This window comes from Cnephaeus nilssonii (genome assembly GCF_951640355.1).
Source record: "Cnephaeus nilssonii genome assembly, chromosome: 18".
Classification (NCBI taxonomy): Eukaryota; Metazoa; Chordata; class Mammalia; order Chiroptera; family Vespertilionidae; genus Cnephaeus; species Cnephaeus nilssonii.
In genome coordinates, this window is record NC_137089.1 from 35141174 (window position 1) to 35165977 (window position 24804).

Below are 24804 nucleotides of genomic sequence, written 5' to 3' on the forward strand. Positions count from 1 at the left end.
TTTAATCCTATTAATTAAAACGTTAACCTGATTGGGTAGAAAGCGCTGTCCCAACAGGCGAGTCTTCCTCATAATAACCTACTCAGAGATAATGATGTAAAAGACTCCCCCGTCTGTGGCGGCGGCTGGCTGATGGGTCCGGAAATCTCTTGAAGGTGAATCCAAGCAAGATAAACGGTGCGGAGAGGAGGCGCGGGGCTGGGCTCAGAGCGGCGGCGGCGGCGGCGGCGGCTCCACTCCCTCCGCGCCCACCCTCCCACCATGCGGGGCCGCGGCCCATGGTGAGCCCCAGCAGCCAGCACCATCGGCTGGAGACGAAGAAGAAGAAGAAGAGGAGGAGGCGGCGAGCGCGGGGGAAGGCGAAAAAGAAAAAGAAGGGGAGAGGGCTGCCAGCAGCACCGGGACCAACGAGCACATCAGCCCCGGAGCCCGGCTCGGGCGCATCTTCCGCGCCGCCTGACTCCCGAGCGGAGGCGGCGGCGGCGGCGGCCGGCGCGGCGGGCCGGGGCTGCGTGCCGGCGCCGGACCATGGACCGCGGGCTGCACCTCGGAGCGGCCGCCGCGGGCGAGGACGACCTCTTCCTGCACAAGAGCCTAACCGCCTCCACGGCCAAGCGCTTGGAGGCATCTTTCCGCTCCACGCCCCCGGGCATGGACCTGTCCCTGGCGCCGCCGCCTCGGGAGCGCCCGGCGTCCTCCTCCTCGTCGCCCCTGGGCTGCTTCGAGCCGGCTGATCCCGAGGGTGCAGGGCTGCTGCTGCCGCCGCCCGGGGGAGGTGGCGGCGGCGCGGGAGGTGGTGGCGGCGGCGGCGGCGGCGGGGGGGTGGGCGTCCCCGGGCTGCTGGTGGGCTCCGCCGGGGTTGGGGGCGACCCTAGACTGAGCAGCCTGCCGGCTGGGGCCGCCCTGTGCCTCAAATACGGCGAGAGCGCGAGCCGGGGCTCGGTGGCCGAGAGCAGCGGTGGCGAGCAGAGCCCCGACGACGACAGCGACGGCCGCTGCGAGCTGATGCTGCGGGCCGGAGGGGTCGACCCGCGGGCCTCCCCGGGCGCGGGAGGCGGCAGCACCAAGGCAGCGGAAGGCTGCTCCAACGCCCACCTCCACGGCGGCGCCAGCGGCCCCCCAGGGGGTCCTGGCGGCGGCAGCGGCGGGGGTAGCAGCGGCGCTGGCGGTGGTGGCAGCAGCAGCAGCAGCAGCAGCAGCAAGAAATCCAAAGAGCAAAAGGCGCTGCGGCTCAACATCAACGCCCGAGAGCGCCGGCGGATGCACGACCTGAACGACGCGCTGGATGAGCTGCGCGCGGTGATCCCCTACGCGCACAGCCCCTCGGTGCGCAAGCTCTCCAAGATCGCCACGCTGCTGCTCGCCAAGAACTACATCCTCATGCAGGCGCAGGCCCTGGAGGAGATGCGGCGCCTCGTCGCCTACCTCAACCAGGGCCAGGCCATCTCGGCCGCCTCGCTACCCAGCTCCGCGGCTGCAGCGGCGGCGGCCGCTGCCCTGCACCCGGCGCTGGGCGCCTACGAGCAAGCTGCCGGCTACCCGTTCAGCGCCGGACTGCCCCCGGCTGCCTCTTGCCCGGAGAAGTGCGCCCTGTTCAACAGCGTCTCCTCCAGCCTCTGCAAACAGTGCACGGAGAAGCCTTAAACACACCCCCCCGAGAAACATCAGACCGACCCAAAAGCTAGAGGAAAGGGAAAAGCTGCCCCCACCCCCTTTATTTTGGTCCTCTGGTAGTTGTGAAACATTTGCAGAGCAAACAAAGCAGAGGCGAGAACTGAGGAGACGTGTCAGAGACAAGCGGGACTTTAGCCTTGACATCCCCAGAATCTCGGTCTTCGGAGTGGGAGGGCGGGAGGAAGGAGGTGGAGTTGAGCTAAAGTATGGATGTCTTTTTTTTTTTTTTTTCCTCAGAAAAGTGGCAACTTTGGTGGCAGCCTAGGACGCCAGGAAGCAGTTTTCCTTTAAGGTTAAAAATAAGTTTGAAAAGTAGTCGCTTGGTTATAAAGTGTGGAGAGTATTAATACTAATCTTACTAATAATTGTGAATTTGGCTAGTGCTGAGGGGGAGAGGAGTCTGGGGTTGGGTGGCTTGTAGGACAGAATATTCATTCAGACAAATCAGAAAGGGCACCTGGAAATAAATTTTGATTCTGAGCCAGGAGAAAAAACATGAAAGGTAGATTTATTTAAGTGTAAAGAAGAACGCGAGAGACACGTTGCTATGAAAGACTTGTATTTTTTATTGTCTCTGAACTATGAAAACGCTCAAAAGTTTTTGGCAAGAGTGATATAAAAAAAACTGTGGCTGAAAGAATTGCATTTAAAAATATTTATGTGCACCTTGTTCCTTTCCACTCTGCAATGATGTATTAACCATTCATGGTATTTATTTGTTATTCTTCAGTGACCCACATCAACAGTATTTATCATGTGTTAAGGTCATGGGTCTTACTTATGTGCAGATTTTTTTTAATGCCTCTAAAATTCTGTTTTATAGATTAACTTATACTGTGTGCCAAGTGTTCAAAAGGTTTATTTGCCAACAAGTATGAAGAGACCTATTGATGTATCTGAGCTGCTTAGGTTTATCAAAGGTCACCTGGATTTTTTCAGTTGCATCATCCCTGTATTTAAATTGAGCTTTAATAAATTGCTTCAGTCCAAAAATTACAGGAAAGGTGTATTCTTAATTGATGAATGAATTGATCTCTTTTTTTGAAAGGGGACTCCTTTGCATTCTTAAAGGGAAAAACATCACAGCAATAGAACCTAGAAGTAAGACCATGCTAAGCAAATATTTTTTTCCAGGCTGTGCTGTGCATTTTTAAAAGCTCTAATTTAATTGCTCTTAATATATATGTACATATATAAGTTATTTTAATTGTGGAGAATTATTTAAGTTAAAAGACTGGTTTGATTTGCCTATGGTGTGAAATCCTTTGTTATTTTTCTAAAAAAAAATAAAATAAAATTTAAAAACAAAGCTAAGGAAGAGCAAGAAGCTATTTACCCAAAGTGAGCTTTCAGTTTTAGTTTGCATGGCTGTTTGCCTGACTTTCTATCCTACAAAAATCAAGAAATCCTTTTTAAAAAAAAATGGAGTCCTGCTATTTTCCACTCCTTGCAGATAATACAAGTTTGTCAGGTTGGATGGCGAGCTGGGAGCTGTGATTATTGGTGGGTTTTGGATGTATAAAGAATGATATATATTCAATAGGTCAATCAGACTATGACAGCTATGTACCACCATTTGTATGTGTATCTATGTCAGAAAGAATCTTTATTAAAATATTTTGATCAAACATTTTATTATGCTGTGCTTTGTGGGAGGAGCAGTCACCTCTCTTCTGTGTTACTTTTGGCTTGAAAGGTAACAAAAAAGAAAGGAGTTTCAGAGAAGTAGAGTTTTGTCAGGGATATACAAATAGGAGTGACTCTAGTTCTCTTGTTTACTAGGTCAAAGGACGATGGCTGGGCCTGGTGGTCATTGGGGAAGAGAGCAGTGGGGTCCATGGTAAGACCCAGGGACGGTGCAGAGTTTGTCTGCTGGCATAACTTTGAAGGCCTTGCTGTCCCTGGAATTCTTTTCCCACTTGGTGGCCTTGTTAACCATCTTAAAATCCATATCAAAGAGGGTGAAGTTTCTTAAAGAGTTCTGATCAAAATGTCCGTTTCCATCTTGCCCAAAAGCCAAGGAAAAGAGATGGATTTGAATTCACGGAGAGTGACTTTTATTGTGGCTGTCCACATTTTTTTCTGACAGAAGAATCAACCAGGTTGAGTTGTAAGTGTAAACAGTGCCCGTAGAGATTTTCAAAGCTTCACGGTGTTGCTTACTAATGAGATATTTAGGGACTCTGTTTGGATAAATTGGGCATTGATTCTATTAAAGATTGTCTGTATAAACTTGGATTTGGGCCTGAATAACACCCTCAAATGTAGAAGGTTTGATGTCTATGGTGGTGGAGGCTATAGGGACGGTGGTGGCAAAGTTACAGTGCTTCTTTTGTAGGCAGTTTGCTAAATGCCTATTTGTCTGCATAGCCTCAGCTCAGAGTGATGTTCCTAAAGGCCATCAAACTTAGTGGGGGGTGAGGGAGGATATGTTCTGCTCCGCTTGCCATCAAAAAGGATTAATCAGAACCTGTAACTTTTCAGAAAACATAACAGCAAAGGGCCTGGAAGCCGAAGCCCTCCCCGTCTGGGAGTGGGGGTAGAGACCAGGGCAGCCCCCAGGCTGGAGGAGACCCATCTCTTAGCATTTACCAGACAAAGCCTGGGTGCATCTAATTATGATTATTAAAACAATTTCCATGACGATGTCTAATATTATGTTAATTTGAAAACAACTGTGTATGAAAACTGTCGACTATAATACCTAAATTCATTTAATGAAACACATCGTTAAGGCAATTAAACCTCCTGGATGTGATTAAGAAACATAATTACGACACTGTTCTGCGCCATAATTGGGTGTCTTTAATCAAGGGGTAAAGTGATCAGCAACACAGCCATTAGTTTGTATTGTTCTGGCCCTGCTGTCCATCATTCTGATTAGGAATTAAACACAGCCACCATCAGTCGATTTTTTTTTTCCTTTTTGCATATTAACATTGTAGGGGACACATTTGCTGCAAGATTTACTGCTTAGCGTTTCTCATTATTAAATAGGCCTCCTTGAAATACTTCCTCTGCAACCTCTGTACTGTCCAACTATTTTTACAAATTGTACAAATAATAATTCTTGAACTTCAGAAGTTCACCCTTTAATAACTCAATCTCCACTTGTAGTCCTTAAATAGACTTGAAATGGATAGGGATGGGGGGAAAAAGAGGATGTTGGGAATAAGTCAAAATGTCAGAGGAATATGTGCAATTATTAAAAGTAGCAGTTTAATAACATTTCTTTTTATTTTGATAATTTCAAACCAATCATTTCTCTTTCCAAATCCAGAAGTTGACCAGCATGTTGTTCTAGGAATAAACGTGAGATTCTAAAAGGAACTGGGAAGGGTTTTTTGGTGATTTACTTAGGTGGCTTTTTCTGCCCTAATCCCAACCTTCCCAAAGTTTCTTCAGCAGCAGCTTTTAGAGAAGGTCACTGAGGGTTGGAGAGAGAATTCTTCCCCCACCGGTTGGGCAAAACCCAGGTGGCTTTTCTTCTGAGGGTTGAATCCTGAATTTGGCCCAATCTGGAAAGTTAGACCACACATTTCTGGCCCCAGAGGTCCTTCCAGTTTGGAGTATCCAGGTGGGAACTTGGTGACTGAGCACGGGGAGGGGGAACTGGGGAAGTGGGGGCGGGAGGAGGAAGCAGGGAGGTCTTGCCTAAGTGCCCTTGGAACAGGGCAGACAGGCTGGCCTGGCCCCTAAGACTGGCTTACTCCAGGGCCAATGTACCTTGGCCGCCCCGAGCCCCTCTGACACACAGGAGCCTTGGGGTGCTTCTCCAGGCACATCACCAGGTGGATCTCGCTGCTGCTCTGGTGTCTTAGGAATTGAGAGTGGGCACATGAGGCCAAACGAGGACCCAGAATCCCACTTGGCCTTTATTCCACCTGTTTCCTTTTCCAATTACTCTCTAATTTCAATTTCCTTCTCTAATTTCTAATTCCCTCTTAGGTTCCACCTCCAGTTTGACACTGGGCACAGACAGAAGCGCGGGGGCTTTTCTCTGATTCCTACAGGACCAGCAAACGATCATCTTTGAAGAACTCCCCCGGTGGCGTGTGTGTGTGTGTGTGTGTGTGTGTGTGTGTGTGTGTGTGTGCGCGCGCGCGCGCGCGCGCGCGCGCGCTCGCGCTCGTGGTGCGCACTCCACCGCGCAGCTGGGCATCCCCTCCAAGACCTTGTATTGAGCTAAATTCTTCTCCCTTCTACCCGACTCATCACCCATCTTTACTGCTAACAGCTCACTGGGGTGGAGGGAGGGCTAGTCTCACCGGCTTCCCTTCTCCAGACCCTCTTGGTCTCAGACGCCTGAACCGAACCTTTCTACGCGCCCCGGACCTTGAGATTGTTCCAGCATGAGTGGCATTGACTTCTCCAATGTAATGACTTATGAAAGATATAATCATGTGTTAAATTGAATCCTCCGTTTAACTGTTAATGGTGTGCTCTGGGCACATTTACGTATTAGATGCTATGGTAACTAATTACCACTAGGAAAAAAAGGATAATACACTTCCCCAGACTTTGAAAAATAATGATGAGAGTTCACTTCCCGGCTCGCAGCGCACTGTGGCGGCCGCAGCATGTGAGTGGAGACCCGAAAGTGTGCTCATGAAAGGCGGGAGGTAATGAATCCTTAGTAAAACTTTTAATGAAATGTGGGTTGGGGGTGGAGGCTTGTCAACTACACAACGGCGCCTCTAAACAAAATTAAATGGCAAAAGATGAACATCAGAAACATAATAAGTTTTCTTTTAATTAAAATGTGGGTCAGACTAAATTATCCACGTGCCAAGCAACTTTACATCAATTAACATTTTTGGTTGTGTGAGCAAAATAAATGAGCCCGTTTCCTGCGCGCTCTGTGTTGGCATTTATAACTCGGAGGCCCCTTGATTGCCAAGCCAATGAGCTGCAGGTTGATTTAAATTTGGCCTTTTTATATCAGACTTTGGGCACCGTAGATGGTAGGGGAACAGGAGGGAAAACGAGGAGACAGTAACTTAGTTTAAGAGTAAAAGCGACTCTCGAGTGAAGAGTCTTTCTCTCCCGCGGGATCTCCGGCTCTTCTGAGCGATTGGTAATGTGTTTACTAGAACCAGGGTTCTGTGCGGATGGCCAGGTGTCTGCATCGCCCCAGGGCCAGTGTTGGTGCTGGGGACCTGGGAGGGCAGGGAGAGGGATGCTATTCTTGCAGATCAGCCAGCCCAAGTTTGCAGACAGAACGACGTCCACCATCAGTGCGCCCACAGCGCTGCTCAGTTCGCGCTGCGCCTCGGGATCGACTCGGGATCCGCACCCGCAAAGCGCCCCTTCTCCCCGAGCTTCCCCTGGACTGGCCTTCCGGGTTCCTCCTGCGGGAGCAAAGCCATCCAACCTCCAAGTTCCTAGGGACAAAAAGCGAATTTAAGGGACTCTGCGTCAAACTCTTTGGAGAGGTGGCACTAGGATCGGGTTGTGTCCTGCACCCCCCGCGGCCTGGTGGGCTCACGTGCAAATGCCAGGCTTGTCAAGATCACCCCGCAGCCGCGCCACAGCCAGGAATAATGCAAAAGCGCCCCAGTTTTATCCCCCAGGGACCTCTTTGCTTTCAGGGAAACTCTTTGCTGGCTTTCTGATTTGGGTTAAATTCTACCACTTCTTCTAGATTACTGGTTTTAACACAATCAGGCGCCTTCTGGACTATTGCAAAATTAGTACCCCTGCGTGACTTTTCTCCCTTCCCTTCCTCTCTGTTCTCTAATTTGGGCAACACAGGAATTCAGATTAGAAAGCGCTGGAAGAGAAATGACTGTGCTGGGAAGGTTAGACTGCAAAGGAAAGGAGGATTTTGCAGGTAACTTCACCGAGCCTCTCCCTCCCCCTCCCCCCACCCCCCATATGATGGACAAACCTATCTTTCAAGTCCCCCAAGTCCCCAGGATGCTTTGATGAGGGATTGGCTTTAATTATGCACACTGTGCTATCATTCTCCTTCCCAGTTTGGGAAAGAGTTAATTCTTTCCCAAAGACCATAGTTGCCCTTGTCTTCTCAACCTGATTCAGAGATGCAATAAAATATGAAGCAAATTTATGATCTGTTTCAAGCATTTTATTGCTGTATTTTTAAATTCATATATGCACATATAAGAACTATGATCTGTGAATAATTTGAAATGCTATAGTAGAATGATACATTTTAGATAAAACATAACCATATCTTTATATAATTGTCTCAGATTAAAATAAAAAAGAAAAATAGATTTCTAATGTGGACCAAACTGAAAAACTAATGACTGCCATAAACTGCTAACCAACCATAAATTAACATCTTCATCAAATGCTAAAATGGTATCAGTGGTTATATAAAGCAATTATTATTTCTCCTTATAAGTTTTAGAATAAAGTTCAGGGATATTTAAAGGATCCATTATTTACAAGTGCTTGGCAATCTTAAAAGATTTCACATTTTATTAGGAGGATGGTTGCAACTCAAATCTGCTAGGTTAATAGAGATGTTTAGAGATGAGAATTTACATTTAAACATTAAAGTACTTCATGGCCTAACCTCATTTTATGTATTTATCCACTCTGGCAATTACTGAAGAACCTGGTATAAGGATTTCTTTGTTAATATATCCTTTATCTACTCTTTGAAAAGAGAAGACAAATAATCACTTATTATGGGAGAGCCTCAGATTATGTACTGTCTCTTTAAGTAAGTACAGCTACATCTGCCAGGTATAGTCTCTGCAGAGGTATGGTCAAAATTCAGGTGCCATACTGAGTCTGTGGCCTCCATCAGAGACTTCCATGAAAAGAAATGAATTTCCTAACCAGGCCTCCACAGAAACATGAAGAGCCATGGAGGAGAAAAGGAAGCAGGGTCAGGGAATAACCCTCCCCCCCCCCTTTTTTTTTTGAGAAGCATCAGACATACATATCTTTAAAGTGTAGATTTCTCAGGAGAGTGAAATTAAGTAAAATCTGGAATTACTCAACAAAGTAAGCTTTTTTTTAACATTTAGGAAAAATTTTAATGAAAACGAAACACTTCATTGACCTATGGAGGATCTGAGTGGCATACAAACTCAAATTATCTCTGCCATTCCACTGATCTGCACAGTATGTTTCCCTAGAGGGTAGTGGTTGTGGATGATCAACCACCAAAGGTCAAAGGTGAACTAAGATCTTCACTGGCAAAGTCCTAGAACCACTCTTTACTTTTTAGTTTACTTTTTGCAAGCATTGTTTAGTATGAGGACTTTCTTCTTTAAAAATAAGTATTATTTTACAGCTTTTCTGTAAGCTAGAATTGGTTCAAAAGAGGACATTTAAAAAAAATGAATACCTAATTTCAAAGCACAAAGGAAACATTACTTTTTGTAAACTTTTAGATTCATAGACAATTCAAAAGTAATTTCAAATACTTTTAAAAATTTCATTTAAAGTATAAAGCAAAGCCTTTACAAAACTTTAAGTATATTGGCCAGTTTTAGAAGTTATGGAATAAAAGTACATTTCATTTAAACATTAAACATACAAAGCATTTATGTGGGTTTTCATGTAATAATTACATATATTTCATATTAACAATAGCTATTTCTTAGAAACAAAAGTAATATGGAGTAAATGTTCTTTTGCAAACAAAAAAAAAATCTCCAACTAATACACACTTTATATTTTTAAGTATTTAAATTTGACTCAGTGATGAATCATTAGATATTAGTACCTTTATTTGTTACTCACATCTCCCTCTAGTTTCTCCTATAAGCACAAAAGGTTGTAAGGGAAATATGCTATCTAAACATTTGCTCTCTGTGTAGTCTGCAATATATCATGCTCTCTTTATAGAAATGAATATAGTTAGAAACTGAGAACATAAACTATGCCTCAAATAATTAACAAACTGTATCAAACTTAAAATTATCCAGCATAACCATGGTGTATTTTCTCTATCCAGCTGTACCTTAAGTAGAATATACACATTACTACTTACATGATCATGGTTAAATCCATAGAGAATTCTGCAAAAATTTTGTTTACTCAATAAATGCTTTTTAGAGTAAAACAAAACAAAGCTAATTATTTCATAGACTCTTCATTTAAGGACATAATTTACCCTGATCATTAAACAATACCGCACTGTCTAATTTAAAGGCACACAAACACTTTCTGCGTCTAAGGCGAATTTCCTTAAAACAATGACTCACAGGAGTGTTTATTGAAAAGCCAGGTATCCCAGTGAAATTCTGTATGGCCAGTAACTGAAGGAGCCACATTTCATTTCCATCAACAGCATTCTGTACGATATGCTTTTATACAGTTTGAATTTTAGCTTTATGAATAAATAGAATACTGCCCAAATATTATTGTTTTATTCATTATTTGTGGTAAAGTGATCTGCAGAAAACAAAGACCATGTCTAATGGAAATCTCTCTCCCTTTTCTTGTTCTTACATATCTCTCCACAGAATAATAACAATTATTAAGAATTGTAGCCCAGCAAGGTCAGCCAGGTTAAAAGAAACTTATTAAAAAGTTTACTACGGCCCTGGCTGGTAGCTCAGTTGGTTATAGCATCATCCCCATACGCCAATGCTACGGGTTCATCTCTAGCCAGGGTGCTTAGGGCACATGCAAAGCAACCAATGAATGCAAAAACAAGTGGAAGAACAAATTGATGTCTCTCTCTCTCTCTCTCTCTTTTTCTCCTTCTTTCTCTAAAATCAATCAATAAAATATTTAAAAATTTAAAAAAAGCTTATTAGTCACTGATATTTCTTGGATCTATGTTTATTTCCCACATAAATAAGCTAAAATATATTGACAAATAATCTGAATATAACAATTAATATTCTTTTAAGGAGAGTATCAGGAAGTAAAATCATATGTATATACTGTATGTATGTGCGGAGGGGATGCAGATGTAGGGCTATTCAGACAGCAAAATTATTTCCCAAATAATTTGTCACTTGTAATCAGGTCTAACATGTTCCTATTAGGGAAATAAGAAGACATGGTCATTCATCTGTGCTTTAAAAATCGATTTATTGAATTCCTGTTGTAAAGCATTTTTTCTTACCTACAATCTTAAGATAATATGCTTTCTCATAAATCCACATATGTACCATTTTAAAATCAAAAGATAGTATTAAACAAATGATTCAGGATAACAGTTTTTTTTTAATATACAGCATTCCTCTGCCTAAAAATATACTTTTAAGCATAAGTATTGCCAAATTATCTCCTATTTAAAATTATGTAGTAGAGCTTTTCATGAATTGAATTTATCTTACTCAAGAAGGTATTATAAATAAACACTTAAGCTAAAAAAGTTCAAACATCAATGATCATTGATTTAGATGAACACTATGAAGTAGAATAAGTAATAATTGCTTTAGAGAAATACTAGAGAGTTTTATGTGATCGCTCATTATAATTTAAAATAATGCTACAGGGAATGTAATCTTGGCTTGCTTACTTTTTCTTAATTGAGAATGCGAATATGAAAACCTAATAATGCAGTTCAAGTAAATAATAGTTTGCAACAATGGCAAATTTAGTAGGCTAAAACAGTGCACATTTTACTGGCATGTAATCCTTATTTTATAATTGTTGACATTATTTTACACTGAGATCAAAACCTAGATAATTTTTAGCTTTAATCTTGGAAAATGGTTTTAATATTCCTCTGTTACATTAGAGGATGCTTATAGGAAAAGGTACCCAAATTATTTTTTATGAGAAAATAAGCAGAAGTAATCATGTAAATTTTGAGTTGGGAAGCTCTGTTGCCTTAGACTTGTGACCCAAAACTTATGATGAAATGGAGAGGATATAATGAAGTCAGTCAGAAAAACCAAAAGAAGGCAGATAAAAGTTCCCATGTGGGTTGCTTATGGCATGCCTTATTTAGTAATAAATAGCTTTTGTCTTAATACTTTCAGAGCATTTAGTTTTTGCTGAGTGCATCATTATTGGTGGTCATTGATATAAATCAACATTATTACTTGTTTCCTTTCATCTGAAACTTAGGGGAGACTTACAAATGAAAATATGGGTTTTTCTAATATGTAAAATATAGTTTGAAAAAATTCTGAGACCTCAATGACTGTGTTTGGCTTTGGTTATTTTTGCCATCCTATCTAATAGAGGTAATATGCTAATTGACCATCACTCCGCCACAAAGATGGCTGCACTCACAGCTGAGGCCAAGTTCCCTTAAGGAGCCTTAATGAGCAATCAGCAGGAACCTGAGGCTATGCCCTCCCCCGTCCCCATGGGGCTTGACAGGGGACCTCAAGCCTTGCCCCCCGCCCTGGAGTCAGGCTGGGGGACCTCAGGCCTCGCCTCTGCTCCAGCGCCAGGCCTGGGGACCTGAGGCCATGCCCCCCGCCCAGCGGGGCTTGATTGGGGACCTCAAGGTGCACTTCCTGTCCTGGTGCTGGGCTAGGTGACCTCAGGCTGCTCCCCCCGCCCCAGTGCCAGGCCGGGGGTCCTCAGGCCGTGCCCCCAACCAGGTGGGGCTTGACAGGGGACCTCCGGCTGCACCCCCCTCCCCTCAGCACCAGGCCAGGGGACCTGAGGCTGCACCCCCTGCCTGGCGGGGCTTGACAGGGGACCTCAAGGTGCACCCCCAGTGCTAGGTTGGGCGAATTCAGGCCGCACCCCCCACCAGCAGGGCTTGATGGGTAACCTGAGGCTGCACCCCCCTGCCAGTGGGGCTTCATGGGGGACCTAAGGCTGTGGCCCCATCCCAGTGCCAGGCCAGGGGACCTGAGACTGTGCCCCCCCCCCCCAGCCTGGCGGGGCTTGACAGGGGACCTCATGCCATGCCCCCCACCCAAAGGGGCTTGACAGGGGATCTCAGGCCATGTCCCCCACCTGACGGGGCTTGATGGGGAACCTCAAGGCACGCCCCCTGCCCCATCTGGGGGACCTCAGGCCACGCCCCCCATCCTGGCACCAGGCCTGGGGAACTGAGGCTACACCCCCTGCCTGGCGGGGCTTGACAAGGGTGGGACTGGCTGGGTCTGGATCTAGCCCAATGGGGGTGGGCGCCCAGTTTTGGGTCTCACGCAATTTTGAGGCGCATGTGGGTGGGCGGGGAATTGACTCTGGGTCCTGCTTTTAATGTGCATGAATTTCGTGCACTGGGTCACTAGTACAATCATAAAAACTGATATGTATGTTTTAATGTGTGTGATTATGTACAGAGTAATTTCTCATTACAAAACATTACCGTGGAATTAATGATGGAAGATTGGTTAGAACTAGTGATAAATCAGAATTTTAGAATAGTTTTAAAAAGATGAATTTATTACTTACAACTACATTTACAATAAATTAGTTGTGAGTACATTGCTTTCCCTAATATATTGTATGTACCTGAGGAAAGGTAATCTAGTGCATCACATAATATCTAGAATAGAGGAAATGCTTGATGAATGTTTGATCAAATAAATGAATAATGCATTAACTAATGACAAAAATTATTTCCTTTTACAAATACATAAAAGTAGTTTTTAAAAGGCACAACATTGTTAAAGTATCTCCTTTACAAGTTTACATTTGTATATTGCATTTCACTTTTCAAAATGTTTACACATCTTACTACTGTGTTTCATCCTCACAATGAACCCTGATGTCGAAAGACCTTGTTATTTTTATTTTGGAAAATAAGGAAATGAAACATTGAGAAGCAAACTGACTTGTTGATCATAACAAACCAGTTATGTCACAGCTTGAATCCATGTCTTTTAAATTATTTCACCACGGCATTTTTTCTATTCACAAATACTATTTAATTACTAGATTTAAGCCTGTCATAGGACTCTCTTGTTTTGGTTCTCCTGTTCATTGATTTTGCATAATATTTTCTCAGCCATTTAATTAATTATTTTTTTTTCATTTAATTTATTCTTATTTTCTATTCTAAATTCCTGCACATACTTCTAATTATAAATTTAGCAGAAATTAAAATGGAATAATTTTCTGCATTTTCTCTGCTGTAACATCACAGAAGTGTACTATTAAGATGACTTTAAGAATCTGAAGGTTTCCACTTCAGGTAATATGGTGGACTAGATGTCCTAGTACAAAAGGAATGGGCCATGCTTTGTGGCAGGCAGGAGATAAAGCCCAGGGCGTGAGTTGTGTGTATGTGCGCACACACTATGGAGGTTGAGGACAGGGTTTGCAGTAGCCCAGGCTGGAAGGTGGCTGGGCATAGCAATGGCAAGAAAAGTAAGGTAGTTTAAGATTGGGCTTTGGCCTCTACTTCAAAGTAACAGAAGTAGAGTTTACCAACCGCTTCCTGGGAAAATAGACCATTAAAACATAATGGATACACATTATGGAATATTGAATTAAGAAGGATCTGGTTTATAGAAAATACATGTGTGTCAATCAAAAACATTCACCCAAGATAATAATAGATGTGCTATAAAAAGATAAACATGAAAACAGTTTAGAATATTTGCCTATGATGGGAAGAGTATGATGGTGGGGGTTAGGGATAAAACAGAATAAGTAAATAAAGCCAGAGGGGGCTTGCTTGGACCAATTATTATTGTGCACCATGAACTAATGGGTATAAGGACTATGATTATTCAATCCTATAAACCTGAGGTTAAAGTAAAAAGAAGGAAGAAACAAACTCAATGGATGTGTTAAAGAACAGATTCAATACACTGTACAGAGGGGAAAAAAAAACCCTAGAAGAGCTAAAGAAATTACCTAGGATGTAAATTAGAACTACAAAATATGGGGAGAAAAGGTCAAACAGCATTGAGTATAGAGTGAGAGAATCTAACAGAGAGCTAGAAAGAGGTAATATTCAAAGAGATAGTGGCTGAGAATATCTCATACTTGATGAAAGACACACATTCTCAGTCTCAAGAATCACAAGCATGATAAATAGAAACTAAAAACACTGAAGACAAAGAGAACATGTTAAAGCTGTCAGAGAGAAAGAGCAGACTTCTACTGAGTAATTAAACTGACTAAAGGCTAACCTCTTGACAACGATGGAAGCCTTAGGAACATGCAATATCTTCAAAGTATTGCGAGGAAATGATTCTCACCTAGATGTGTGCACATAGTAAAATCATGTTTCTAGAATGAGGGCAAAATGAAAACATCTTCAACCAAGCAAAAGTATTGTTTAGACCACAGGACCTTCCCTAAGGAACATTTAGAGCATGTATTTCAGGAAGGAGAAAATAAAAGCTGTAAAATCTATTTGCTTATTAAGTATAGTAAACACTTTATAATGTTATTTAAAAATCAATTTCCGCTTTAAAACAATAGCGCATTTCGGAATATTAAAAGTTATCATTAATGTAGCATGAATTACCTGGGTTTTACTACCTGTTTTGCCTCGTTAGATAGAGCATCATTTATGTCAGATGCCAGACAATCAATTGCTTGGTAATCTGATACTAGAAATCTTTGAATCATGGACACAATGCTGCATTTGGCATATAAAATTATATTTTATTACCTAGTGTTGTAATTCAAAATAAAACAAACAAACTCCAAGTCCAAAAGGTGAGGTGTCAAGAACAAATACTGCTATCTAGTTTCTGTTTATATAAATAGAAGCATTTAGGAAAGACTAAATTGCAATACTGGCATAATCTTACGGTTTATACTAAAGCCAAATGCTACAATCAATCCTGTAATGATTTCAACATTTGTTTCTGCAATAAACAAATACTAATGTCTAGAGCAATTGCTGAATATATAATAGGTTTTGTGTGTTCTTATACATTAAATCTTATCAGATCTAACTTGAACACAAGTGGTCTTATATCAGAATAAATTCTGTCCTATTGAGCTATAGTATACAAGTAATAAAGAACATTTATGGGTGATTAAATATTGAAGTAGAAGTATTTAATCTACTGCACAACTCATGTAATGAAAACATACCCTGGTGATATAGATATTATTGATATTATACCTGAAGGGAATATTTTCATTCAGTCTATCTCCTGGAAATTTAATTTCCTTCTGTGTGACTTTGGAAGTTGTTGGACTGTGTTCATTTCCAGCACAAATTTCCAGTAGTACATAGTGTATTTACATATTAGAGAAGAATTTAGGTGACTTTTAAAAATCCCACAGTGCTAAATCTATTGCCATCTATTTACTATCACAGGTGAAAAATCATAGTATGTAGAAACTTAAAAACACTATTTTTACTTTATTACTATGCTGATTTTGATGTCCATTTTCACACCACCACCCTGTTTTATTTTATGAACAAGTACAAGCTGGACTGATCTCAGATCAAATAAAAGTTAGCACTTTTTAAAACAAAAGAAGCAAAGCAATTACATTTGCAGAAATTAAAAACAAATTGATGAGCTGACGATGTTTAGGTTGGTTTTGATAGATCTCTTTTTTTGCCTTTTAGATTCTTTGAGATTTGACTTTGTACCTAAATAAAACATCAGAATCTGGGTACTGAATACCAATCAAGAAGCGGCCGTAGTCTAGTTGTACAGGTTTATCATCCATTATTTCTAAATCAAAATAAGATAAAAGTACAACTAACAATTGCTTTATTTCATTGATTGCCAAAAATCGGCCTGGGCATTTGCTGGCTCCCATTCCAAATGGCAGTATGTAATGCTTCAGCCTTTTGCCTCCTTTGAAAAAGTTGGTTTTCTTCTTGCCATTTTCTATGAAACGGTCAAATCTATACTCCTGTGAAGAAGAAATGGAGAGTGTTACAATAAAAAAAAATTTACACGAAATAGTTTGAGTTCATGTCCACAAAATTGCCAGCTCCTCCTGCTTGTCTTAAAAGGCTCCTTTTAAGAAAATAAAACTAAGAGCAAATCATGTATGAACTTTCAGAAAAACTCAAATTCTACTAAGAAGTTATTTTTCCCATATAGAGTAAAATCAAAATACCTATATGACTTTCCTTCCCAGCACACATTTCTCTCCTATGCTGAGTTTCCTAAGTAAAGAGGCACTATGTCTATTTTTGTCGTGTAAGGTAGGTCCTGACTCACGAGCACTTGATAAACCAATGTTGGTAGAAGGTCAGGGCTCTGGCACTGACACCATTGTTACTGGAATAATGAATAGGAGCTACTAAGGATCTAGAATATGCTGTTTTTCCTACCCCTTCCCAGTCGGCTACTAGTGGATGAGGACTATGAACTTAGGATTCAATGCTTATGTTTGGATTCAATAGATATAAATTAATGAAATTCACATAAAGCACTAGAGAGGAGCTAAGCCACAAAATCAGTCTTGCTTGTTTTTTGATGTTGTACTGCATTTCTCCTATGACAGTTCTATTAGAATGAACTCTCTTCGGGGTAACTCTAGGATGGCAGGTGTTTCTGATATGTTTTCATAAATAAGTTATATTACTTGTTACAGAAAATGATGGAAATGGTTCATCTCCGGTATTTGGCCCGCCATCTTAATTTACTCTCACTTGAGTTTGCAAGAGGAGACTGAGTGACCTTATTTCGGCCCATGGCGAATTAAACCATTGATTAAATTAACACGTGGCATGCATGAAAATGACCACATTTCTCCTATGCTTGGTGCTCATTAGCATTAGACCTGCTCAGCACACAACTTTTATATGAACTACATGAAATCAAAAGCAAAGAGCCGGTCAGATGGAAAGCATTTCAGGTTATAGAGAAAAACCCTACAATACCTGGGTAGATGCTGAATTCATCACAAATCACCTAACTGTCTCACTCCATGCCAGTATTAATGTCAGCGAAATCATTTCCTTTAAAAGTACGAAGTTTATCCTCATTTATCTAGGATACATATTTTGATAAATAGTCAAGCTTAGAAAACACACTTTGGGTAGCTTCTATTCCCCTCTAACTGGCAAGTTGATGGAATCAAAATGGCAAAATTAATCTGCAGTAGAACACAAGTATATTTTCCCATAAAGCAATTTCTGGGATGTATCCGAATAGAATCTAATCAGTTTGAAATAAAAATCTCGCTTCATCCCTAGGAATAAGGACACTCTTTGTTGACATCTATTTTGTTCCTGGAGATAAGAGTTACTATATGACACTCTTTCCTGGTGACCTTTGTCCATTACTGTGGCCCGGGCCTGCTTGCCCAAGTTAAGTACTGCTGCTTCCTGACCAATCTGAGGAGACCAGCACACTCATTGAGATCTCCTGGCCTTGGCCAAATAGTTTACATTAATTTTGCCATGAAATGATTTGTTAGAAATAGTCTCACTGGAGCCCCAATGTTTAATCCAGAAAACACAAAAGGAAAACTTAGCTTAGGTTATGACTTCACAATATTCTGGTTTCATAAGTAAGCCAGAAACTGTCATGGCTTTCCTGTTCTTCTCTGTGAAATGCAATGTGCAGTCCTCTGAGAGGCCATGGTGATCGACACATAATGGTCCCCTACCCCTGTGACCTTAGCTAGTGTTTACATTCAGTTCCCTCAAATTTCTAGTCCATCAGTAATGTCACTCCTCTAATTTTCCATCATATTCAATTTCCTCATACTAAACATCATAGAAATTCCTATTTAGTTTGATATATTATGAAACAAGAAGGGAAAAGGCCAACTTCTTTTGCTGAGACTATCATCAAGGTCAAAGGGCACATAGGCATAAACATATTTTTGAGTGGAAATTTATTTTCAGTTTGTTTTCCTTCCATTGCCAAGGCATGGAAAACCAGAGCAGAAGGAAATATTAGGAAGAGCTTGTGGCCTGGCCGGCATGGCTCAGTAGTTGAGCGTCGACCTACGAACCAGGAGGTTGTGGTTTGATTCTTGGTCAGGGCACATGCCCGGGACTTGGGCCTGATTCTCTCTCATCATTGATGTTTCTATCTCTCTCTCCCTCCCTCTTAGAAATCAATAAAAATATTTTAAAAGACTTTTTAAAAAGGAAGGGCTTTGGTTTAATGTTGACTTAAACTCTTATAGCCATAATAACTCAGTGCTTCATAATTAAAGGGGGTCAATTAACTGCAATATTATTAAGTGGATAAGAGTAGAGAAATTTTAAGAGAAAAGGTAAGACACTGAAATTTCCCCTTGCTCCTCTAAGGATTGCTGTGGATGACTCCTCAACATCTTCCTTCTGCATAAGATCTGTCGTGTGTGTGTATGTGTGTGTGTTCACTTGTTTCTAGGTTCCAATGATGGTAATCACATCATTCTGGCCTCTGACTGATTTAGGAGAGGGTGTGTGAACCAATCTCATCAGTGCTACAGGAGAAAAGTCTGTGGGGACTTCTCCAGATGTCTTCTGGTGAAAAAAGAAAAACAAAGAAAGAAAGAAAGAAACAAAAATAGTTCATCACCTTTTCTCCTCTGGACCTAGTTATATATGAATACGATGACTGCACCTGCTGTGGCTTTCTTGCCACCAGGCAGACGACAGAGTTAACCCACAGAAAATGGCAGAGCCGAGAAATCCCAGGAGACGGTAGTAGTCACAGTGTCTTATTTATCTCTGTATTTTTTAAGCACCCAACTAGGTGCTATGCACAAAGTAGAAGTTCTGTATTTGTTTCTTGACAAGGAAAGGCATTCAGGAAACAGGAAGATATGTGATTCAGGAAAGCCATGGCCTAATATTCTAGGGTCTCTTAAGCTTGAACATCCTGAAACCATGCCTTGTTGGGTTGGGAGAACCTATGTTCTGCTAAGGCTCTTCCGTGTCTATGTGCTCCAAGAATAACTATACTTATATCTGAAATTCGTCTCCCTCATATTTTTGACCCAACGGCTATTGTCTGTTTTCTATATCGAAGGCCTGGTCTTCCCATTCATGAAGTTTAGTACACAAAAGACAGGCCATGGGGAATGTGGGCCTCTGATGAGCTCCTGGGCCAGGGCTCTTAGTGACAAATGGTCAAGGACAGATTTGCTTTCTTGACTGTCAGTGCATTGTTGTTTTTGGATGGGCATGTGTTATATAAACATCTACAGTGTCTTACTGCGACCCTAAGTTGTTAAGAACAAAATGAATCAATTTATATGCCCACTAGTGGTAAATTCTCAGTAAATGTTTATAGAATGATTACATAGGACCTTGCCAAGTCATAAAAATGGCTCTGAACTATAATTATTAGCATTCCACAACTAATTTCAAGAAAACAATACCATGTCAAAGAATTAGCTAGTTCATTTTAATAACAGTCAGGTACAATTGACTGATGTTAAGTTTAGTAAATAATAGAGTGCTCACCAACTTAAGTTAGAGCTACCCCAGTGATACTAAATCAGTAGTCACAATATTGCAATTTCACTTTTCCACAGGTTTAGTATGAGGCCAACCCTTTCAATTACTATTAAGATTGGTCAATATATTATGTAAAGTTTGGGCACTGCTATTTAGGAATGTGCTTGCAGCATATAAAAATACCAGAGTAGAAATATAAATCAGCACACTTTCAGTATTTAACTTTGATTTAAAAATCCCTAAAATTCTAACTCATGGCCTTTTCTACCACTAGGGCAGGGTTAGGAGTGGAGGATCGGAAGCACTCAAAGAACAGTACCATAAAAACAGTGGTGATTTGGCAAACATTTCTTGAGTATTTACTGGTAACTTTTTTTTTTAATTTTTAAAAATTTATTTTAGAGGGGAAGGGAGAGGGAGAGAGAGACAGAAACATCAATGATGAGAGAGAATCACTGATCGGTGCCTTCTGCAGAGCTCTCACTGGGGATCAAGCCGGGAACCTGGGCATGTACCCTGAACAGGAATCGAACCGTGACCTCCTGGTTCATAGGTTGATGCTTAACTCCTGAGCCACACCAGTCTGGCTGGGCTTTACTGGTGACTTTAATGTTGATTTTACTATTATGACATGAATGGTAAACTTAATAATAACTATTGGAATAATCATATAATGAAAATGATGTTAAATATATTAAAAATTACAGTCCTAGCGGGTTTGGCTCAGTGGATAAGAGCATTGGCCTGAGGACTAAAGAGTCCCAGGTTTGATTCTCGTCAAGGGCACATGCCTGGGTTGCAGGCTCGATCCCCAGTAGGAATCACTCTCATCATTGATGTTTCTATCACTCTCTCCCTCTCCCTTCCTCTCTGAAATCAATAAAAATACATATTAAAAAATTACAGCTGGAAATAAAGCTATTTAAAATTTTAAAATATTTTTCAAATATTAATTATTTATTTGCCCTGTTTATTGACTACTTATTCGTGGGTGAAAATTTTGATGTTAACAAATGTGGAAATAAAGCTTATTGTCTGGGAAATGTTCATTCACTCACTAACACCTTACTTCTGACTTACTATCATCATTCATTTAATGTCCCCTCTGAAACACATAGAAACCATATGTACATTCTCCCTCGCCTAAAATTTTTGCCTAAAACCAGTGCAAATTATTTCATTGTATTTGAAGTTGTCCTCTTCTTATTAGTTTCCAAAATTCAACAATATTTTAATCCAGCTTGGCTGTGTGACATCTCACTTAGAAACTGGGTTTAAAAGAGGTTCAGCCTTTGAACTGCTCCAAAAGAGAACAGAGGTTTCCCTTTAAAAAATGGCATTTCACATACAAAAACCACTGCAGCAACAGCATTACTTCATGATTCGCAGAGGCAGAATATGAGTGCATTCAATTTGCATGCAGGTGGTGAACCTCTGAAGTGGTATTAAGGGATGAGCCAGGGTGGATTAATTTCCAGTCTTTGATATTCATTAACTCCAGCTTTGGGGAAAAAAATACAAGGAGATGACACAATTACCCTCAGAGCTTCATCCGTGAGCAGCAGCTTTACAATCTCAAGTTCATAATGCCATCCTAATTGATCAAGAAGGGGCACGTATCTTTAGTAAGAGGTGAAAACGTATATGGACTTAACTACGACTATGATGGTATTTAACTTTGGGATATCAACCCCATTCTGGAAACACTTAGCAAAATCTAAGTGTCATCATTATTTATTCTCTCAGCCGCCTGTCAATAGCTTGCCCTTTCAACAATTCTCTGGCAAGGAAACCTAATTATGCCCTAAAGGTAATGATGGCCAAGGTACGGTGTCCATTTCATTTGATGAAACTAGCACTGAGTCTCATCACTGTATTCCGATTTATAGGTCACGAAAACTTTGAAAGAGAGATCCTTAGCAAACACTTCAGTAAATAGGAACATTTTCCTATTGGAGGAAAAACAGAAATCATCAAACTCTCTCAGATGCCACCTGGAACATGGGGGTGAAAGGCAGAGACAGAAAGAGCTCAAGAGGAAGAGGAATGTGCTTGCAGCATACAAGAAGTAGCAATGGCCAGCTCGGTGACTATTTACCTCTGGAGCTTCAAAGATTTCAGGGTCGTGATGCATGAGTGGAGGAAATATGGCGACCAGGTCTCCCTTTCGTAAGAGGTAGTCCCCGGTCTCTGAAGGCAGAGTCAAATCCTCTTGAACAAAACGAATGATGGACGAAAATGAGCAGAGTCGTAAAGCCTCGAGAATGGCACTTTCTGAAGAAAAACAAGCAAGCAACAGCTTCTTTTTTTAATCATTATTTTAAAATAGCTATTTATTTATTTATTTATTTATTTATTTATTTATTTATTTATTTCCATCACCATTTATTTTCCCCTATATCCTCCTCCACTTCCACCTACCCCCTTCTCCCTCCCCAATCAGCATACTATTGTGCATGTCCATAAGTAGTTCTTTCTCTCTTTTCTTTCCTTCCTTCCTTCCTTCCTTCCTTCCTTCCTTCCTTCCTTCCTTCCTTCCTTCCTTTTCTTTCTTCTCTCTCTCTCTCTCTCTCTCTCTCTCTCTCTCTCTCTCTCTTTTATTTTTTGCAAGCAACAGCTTCTTAAAATATGACTGCTCCCGTGGAGTGCCTACAATTTACCAGTCAAGTTCACCACCAATAGCTTTGACTGAAAAGGAAACCCTTTCCTAATCAGATCACTGAACACCAGGATGGTGGCCTGGCATGACCAGAGTGAGAAGGGGGTGGGTGAGACAGCTGTGGTCTGTCCTCAACACGGCTTGGGAACATTTCACAGACGGGAGCAACAGTGCTGCGCTTGGGCAGAACGTCAGTAGTTAGGATTTTTGTAGGAAGGAATAGTTTGCAAGAGAGAAATGCTGTGTTGTGGGCATACCCATTGTAAATTTAAACCACGTCTCAGTTAAACAACTGCTGGTGGGTTATTTCACCAACCTTCCGGAAAGCTATGCCTTTAAAGCCAGACTGAGGCATTTAATAACCACTTAGGCAGTTAATAGTAAAGTGACTGTAGTGGTGTTTCCTGAGACAGCTTAACACTTAATTTCTTTTATGCTATCTGTAAATAAAGTGTGAGTCAGCATTTGCTGGAAAAATTTCAAAGGGGAAATACTTTTACAGGATTCAGAAGAAAACCCCAATTTCCCTCACTTCCAGGGCAAATAGCAACCATCATCATAACCTGGAAGATTCCAGAAGCTGAATGTCCTTGCTTTCCCAGTGGCCTTCACCTTTTGCTCCTAGCACGACAGATTTTATGGCTAATTTCCGGCAATTTATCCTGGCAGTTTGAGGAGGAATTCCTTTGGGAATAATATGCATAATTTGCATAAATCATTCTGATAGCATGCATATCAGCATGTAGCTCCCGTCTGGGTCTGAATCTCTGCCTTCATAATCAAAACTGACTATGTTTGCACCAGCGTGAATGGGTCCTAGAATATAAAGCTTGCTTCCTTCTAATCAGAAATGTGAAAAAGAGCTTCAAATTGAGTATTTCCCCCCTTCACATGGTAACAAATGGTTGTGTTTATGGCTTGTAATGTAGAAATGCACACACACACGCGCACACACACACAGCCCAGTCTCCTAGTGTTCAGCGAAGATCTGAAACATGGGTACCTATTATTAGATTATAGAAGCAGACTGGTCAGTGAGGGCTTGTATCAGCCAAAAAATAAAAATAGATGCTCCTTCACTAAGATTTAAATCTATGCATGGCTTGCATAGCGGTATCAAGTAGCTTTGGGTGCCTTCTCCCAGGAGGTTTTTCCTAAGCATGCATTTGTCTAAAGAAATGAGGCTGTGGTCAGCTGTGTGTGGGCAGTGTGGTGATTCGATGTGACGTACAATGAGGCTGCGCATCTTCTCCTGGACTTCCTTCGTTATTATAATCAGGCAGAGTCAAATCGGTTTGTTGGTGATGAGGCCAGAAAAGAACTTTGGTTTTGGAACGTGAACTCTCCTGCAGATAGCCACAAGGCACCTGACACACGATGGATTTTAGCTGGCAGGACACCAGCGACCCAACATTTCTATGGTGAAAATCGAGGGCCGGCTTCCCCTGTGTGGCTGCTGGCTCTGTTGGGTCAACAATAGCACAGCATCCTTTTAGCTTGTGGTGTGAAATGGTAGCTGACATATGTAGCAGCCTGTCCACCCACGAAGTCCAGTAGGGGTGTGGGAAGAAGAAATACAAAAGCAAAATAATGATGCCACGGCTGCTGTGACAGGACAGGCATTTAACAGTCCAAATAACATGGTCACATCTGATTGGCCGACATGCTCAGAGGGGTGGGGTGGGGGGAGCACGGCAGCTTGTGCCCACTGCAGTATCACAAATGACAATTGGGCAAGCATATCTTATGCAGAAGTTAATCACAATAATGGAGCACCAAGTGTGGCTTAGCGGTCAGATCATAAATGACAAATCTGCTTTACCTCCCAGTACCAGTTATGTGTGCAAGACGAGGTTGGCTCTCGCTCTGAGCGATCATGCCGGTAATCATTAGAGGGCAGAAGTAATGAGATGCATTATTTTTAACAATGGAGAGCGGGCCTTTCGTGGCTCTGTGTTGCCACCGACGGGCACAAAAGCCAGCAGCTTTTCCACCAGCCCCCGTAAGAACGCAGGCAGAGCTATATGATGAGAAGAATGACAACTGCACAATAAAAAAAAAAATAAAAAATAAATTGCAGCCTCTACTTGTAGTTGTCATAGTTGAGCAGACACCAGCCAGTGCCACTGACAGACCAGCTGGGCCCTGGGAGGGCGTCCATGCTGCACCAGGAGGTACAGTAAATTATCCGGCACGGTAGAGCAACATCTGTTTCTGCGCTAGCGCCGAACAAACAAGGCAATTTAAAACATACCAAGGGATAACCGAGCAACAA

The 24804-nt window shown here is 41.7% G+C and overlaps 2 protein-coding genes across 2 annotated transcripts in view; one reads left to right on the forward strand and one right to left on the reverse strand.

Annotated features, from left to right (window-relative positions):
• Positions 1-528: 528 nt before the first annotated feature.
• Positions 529-1644, forward strand: BHLHE22 (basic helix-loop-helix family member e22; the record flags this gene model as incomplete). Its single annotated transcript, XM_079796372.1, has 1 exon — positions 529-1644. The coding sequence occupies one exon, from the start codon at positions 529-531 to the stop codon at positions 1642-1644; it is 1116 nt and encodes a 371-aa protein (XP_079652498.1).
• Positions 1645-16045: 14401 nt separating this feature from the next.
• The window catches only part of CYP7B1 (cytochrome P450 family 7 subfamily B member 1), a 160344-nt gene continuing 151585 nt past the window's right edge, over positions 16046-24804 (reverse strand). Inside the window, exons 5-6 of the mRNA XM_079795993.1 lie at positions 21969-22144; positions 16046-16368 (exon numbers count right to left, since the gene is read on the reverse strand). Coding sequence (XP_079652119.1) covers positions 16072-16368; positions 21969-22144 — 473 coding nt within the window. The 3' untranslated portion in view covers positions 16046-16071. The remainder of the gene's footprint in view (positions 16369-21968; positions 22145-24804) is intronic.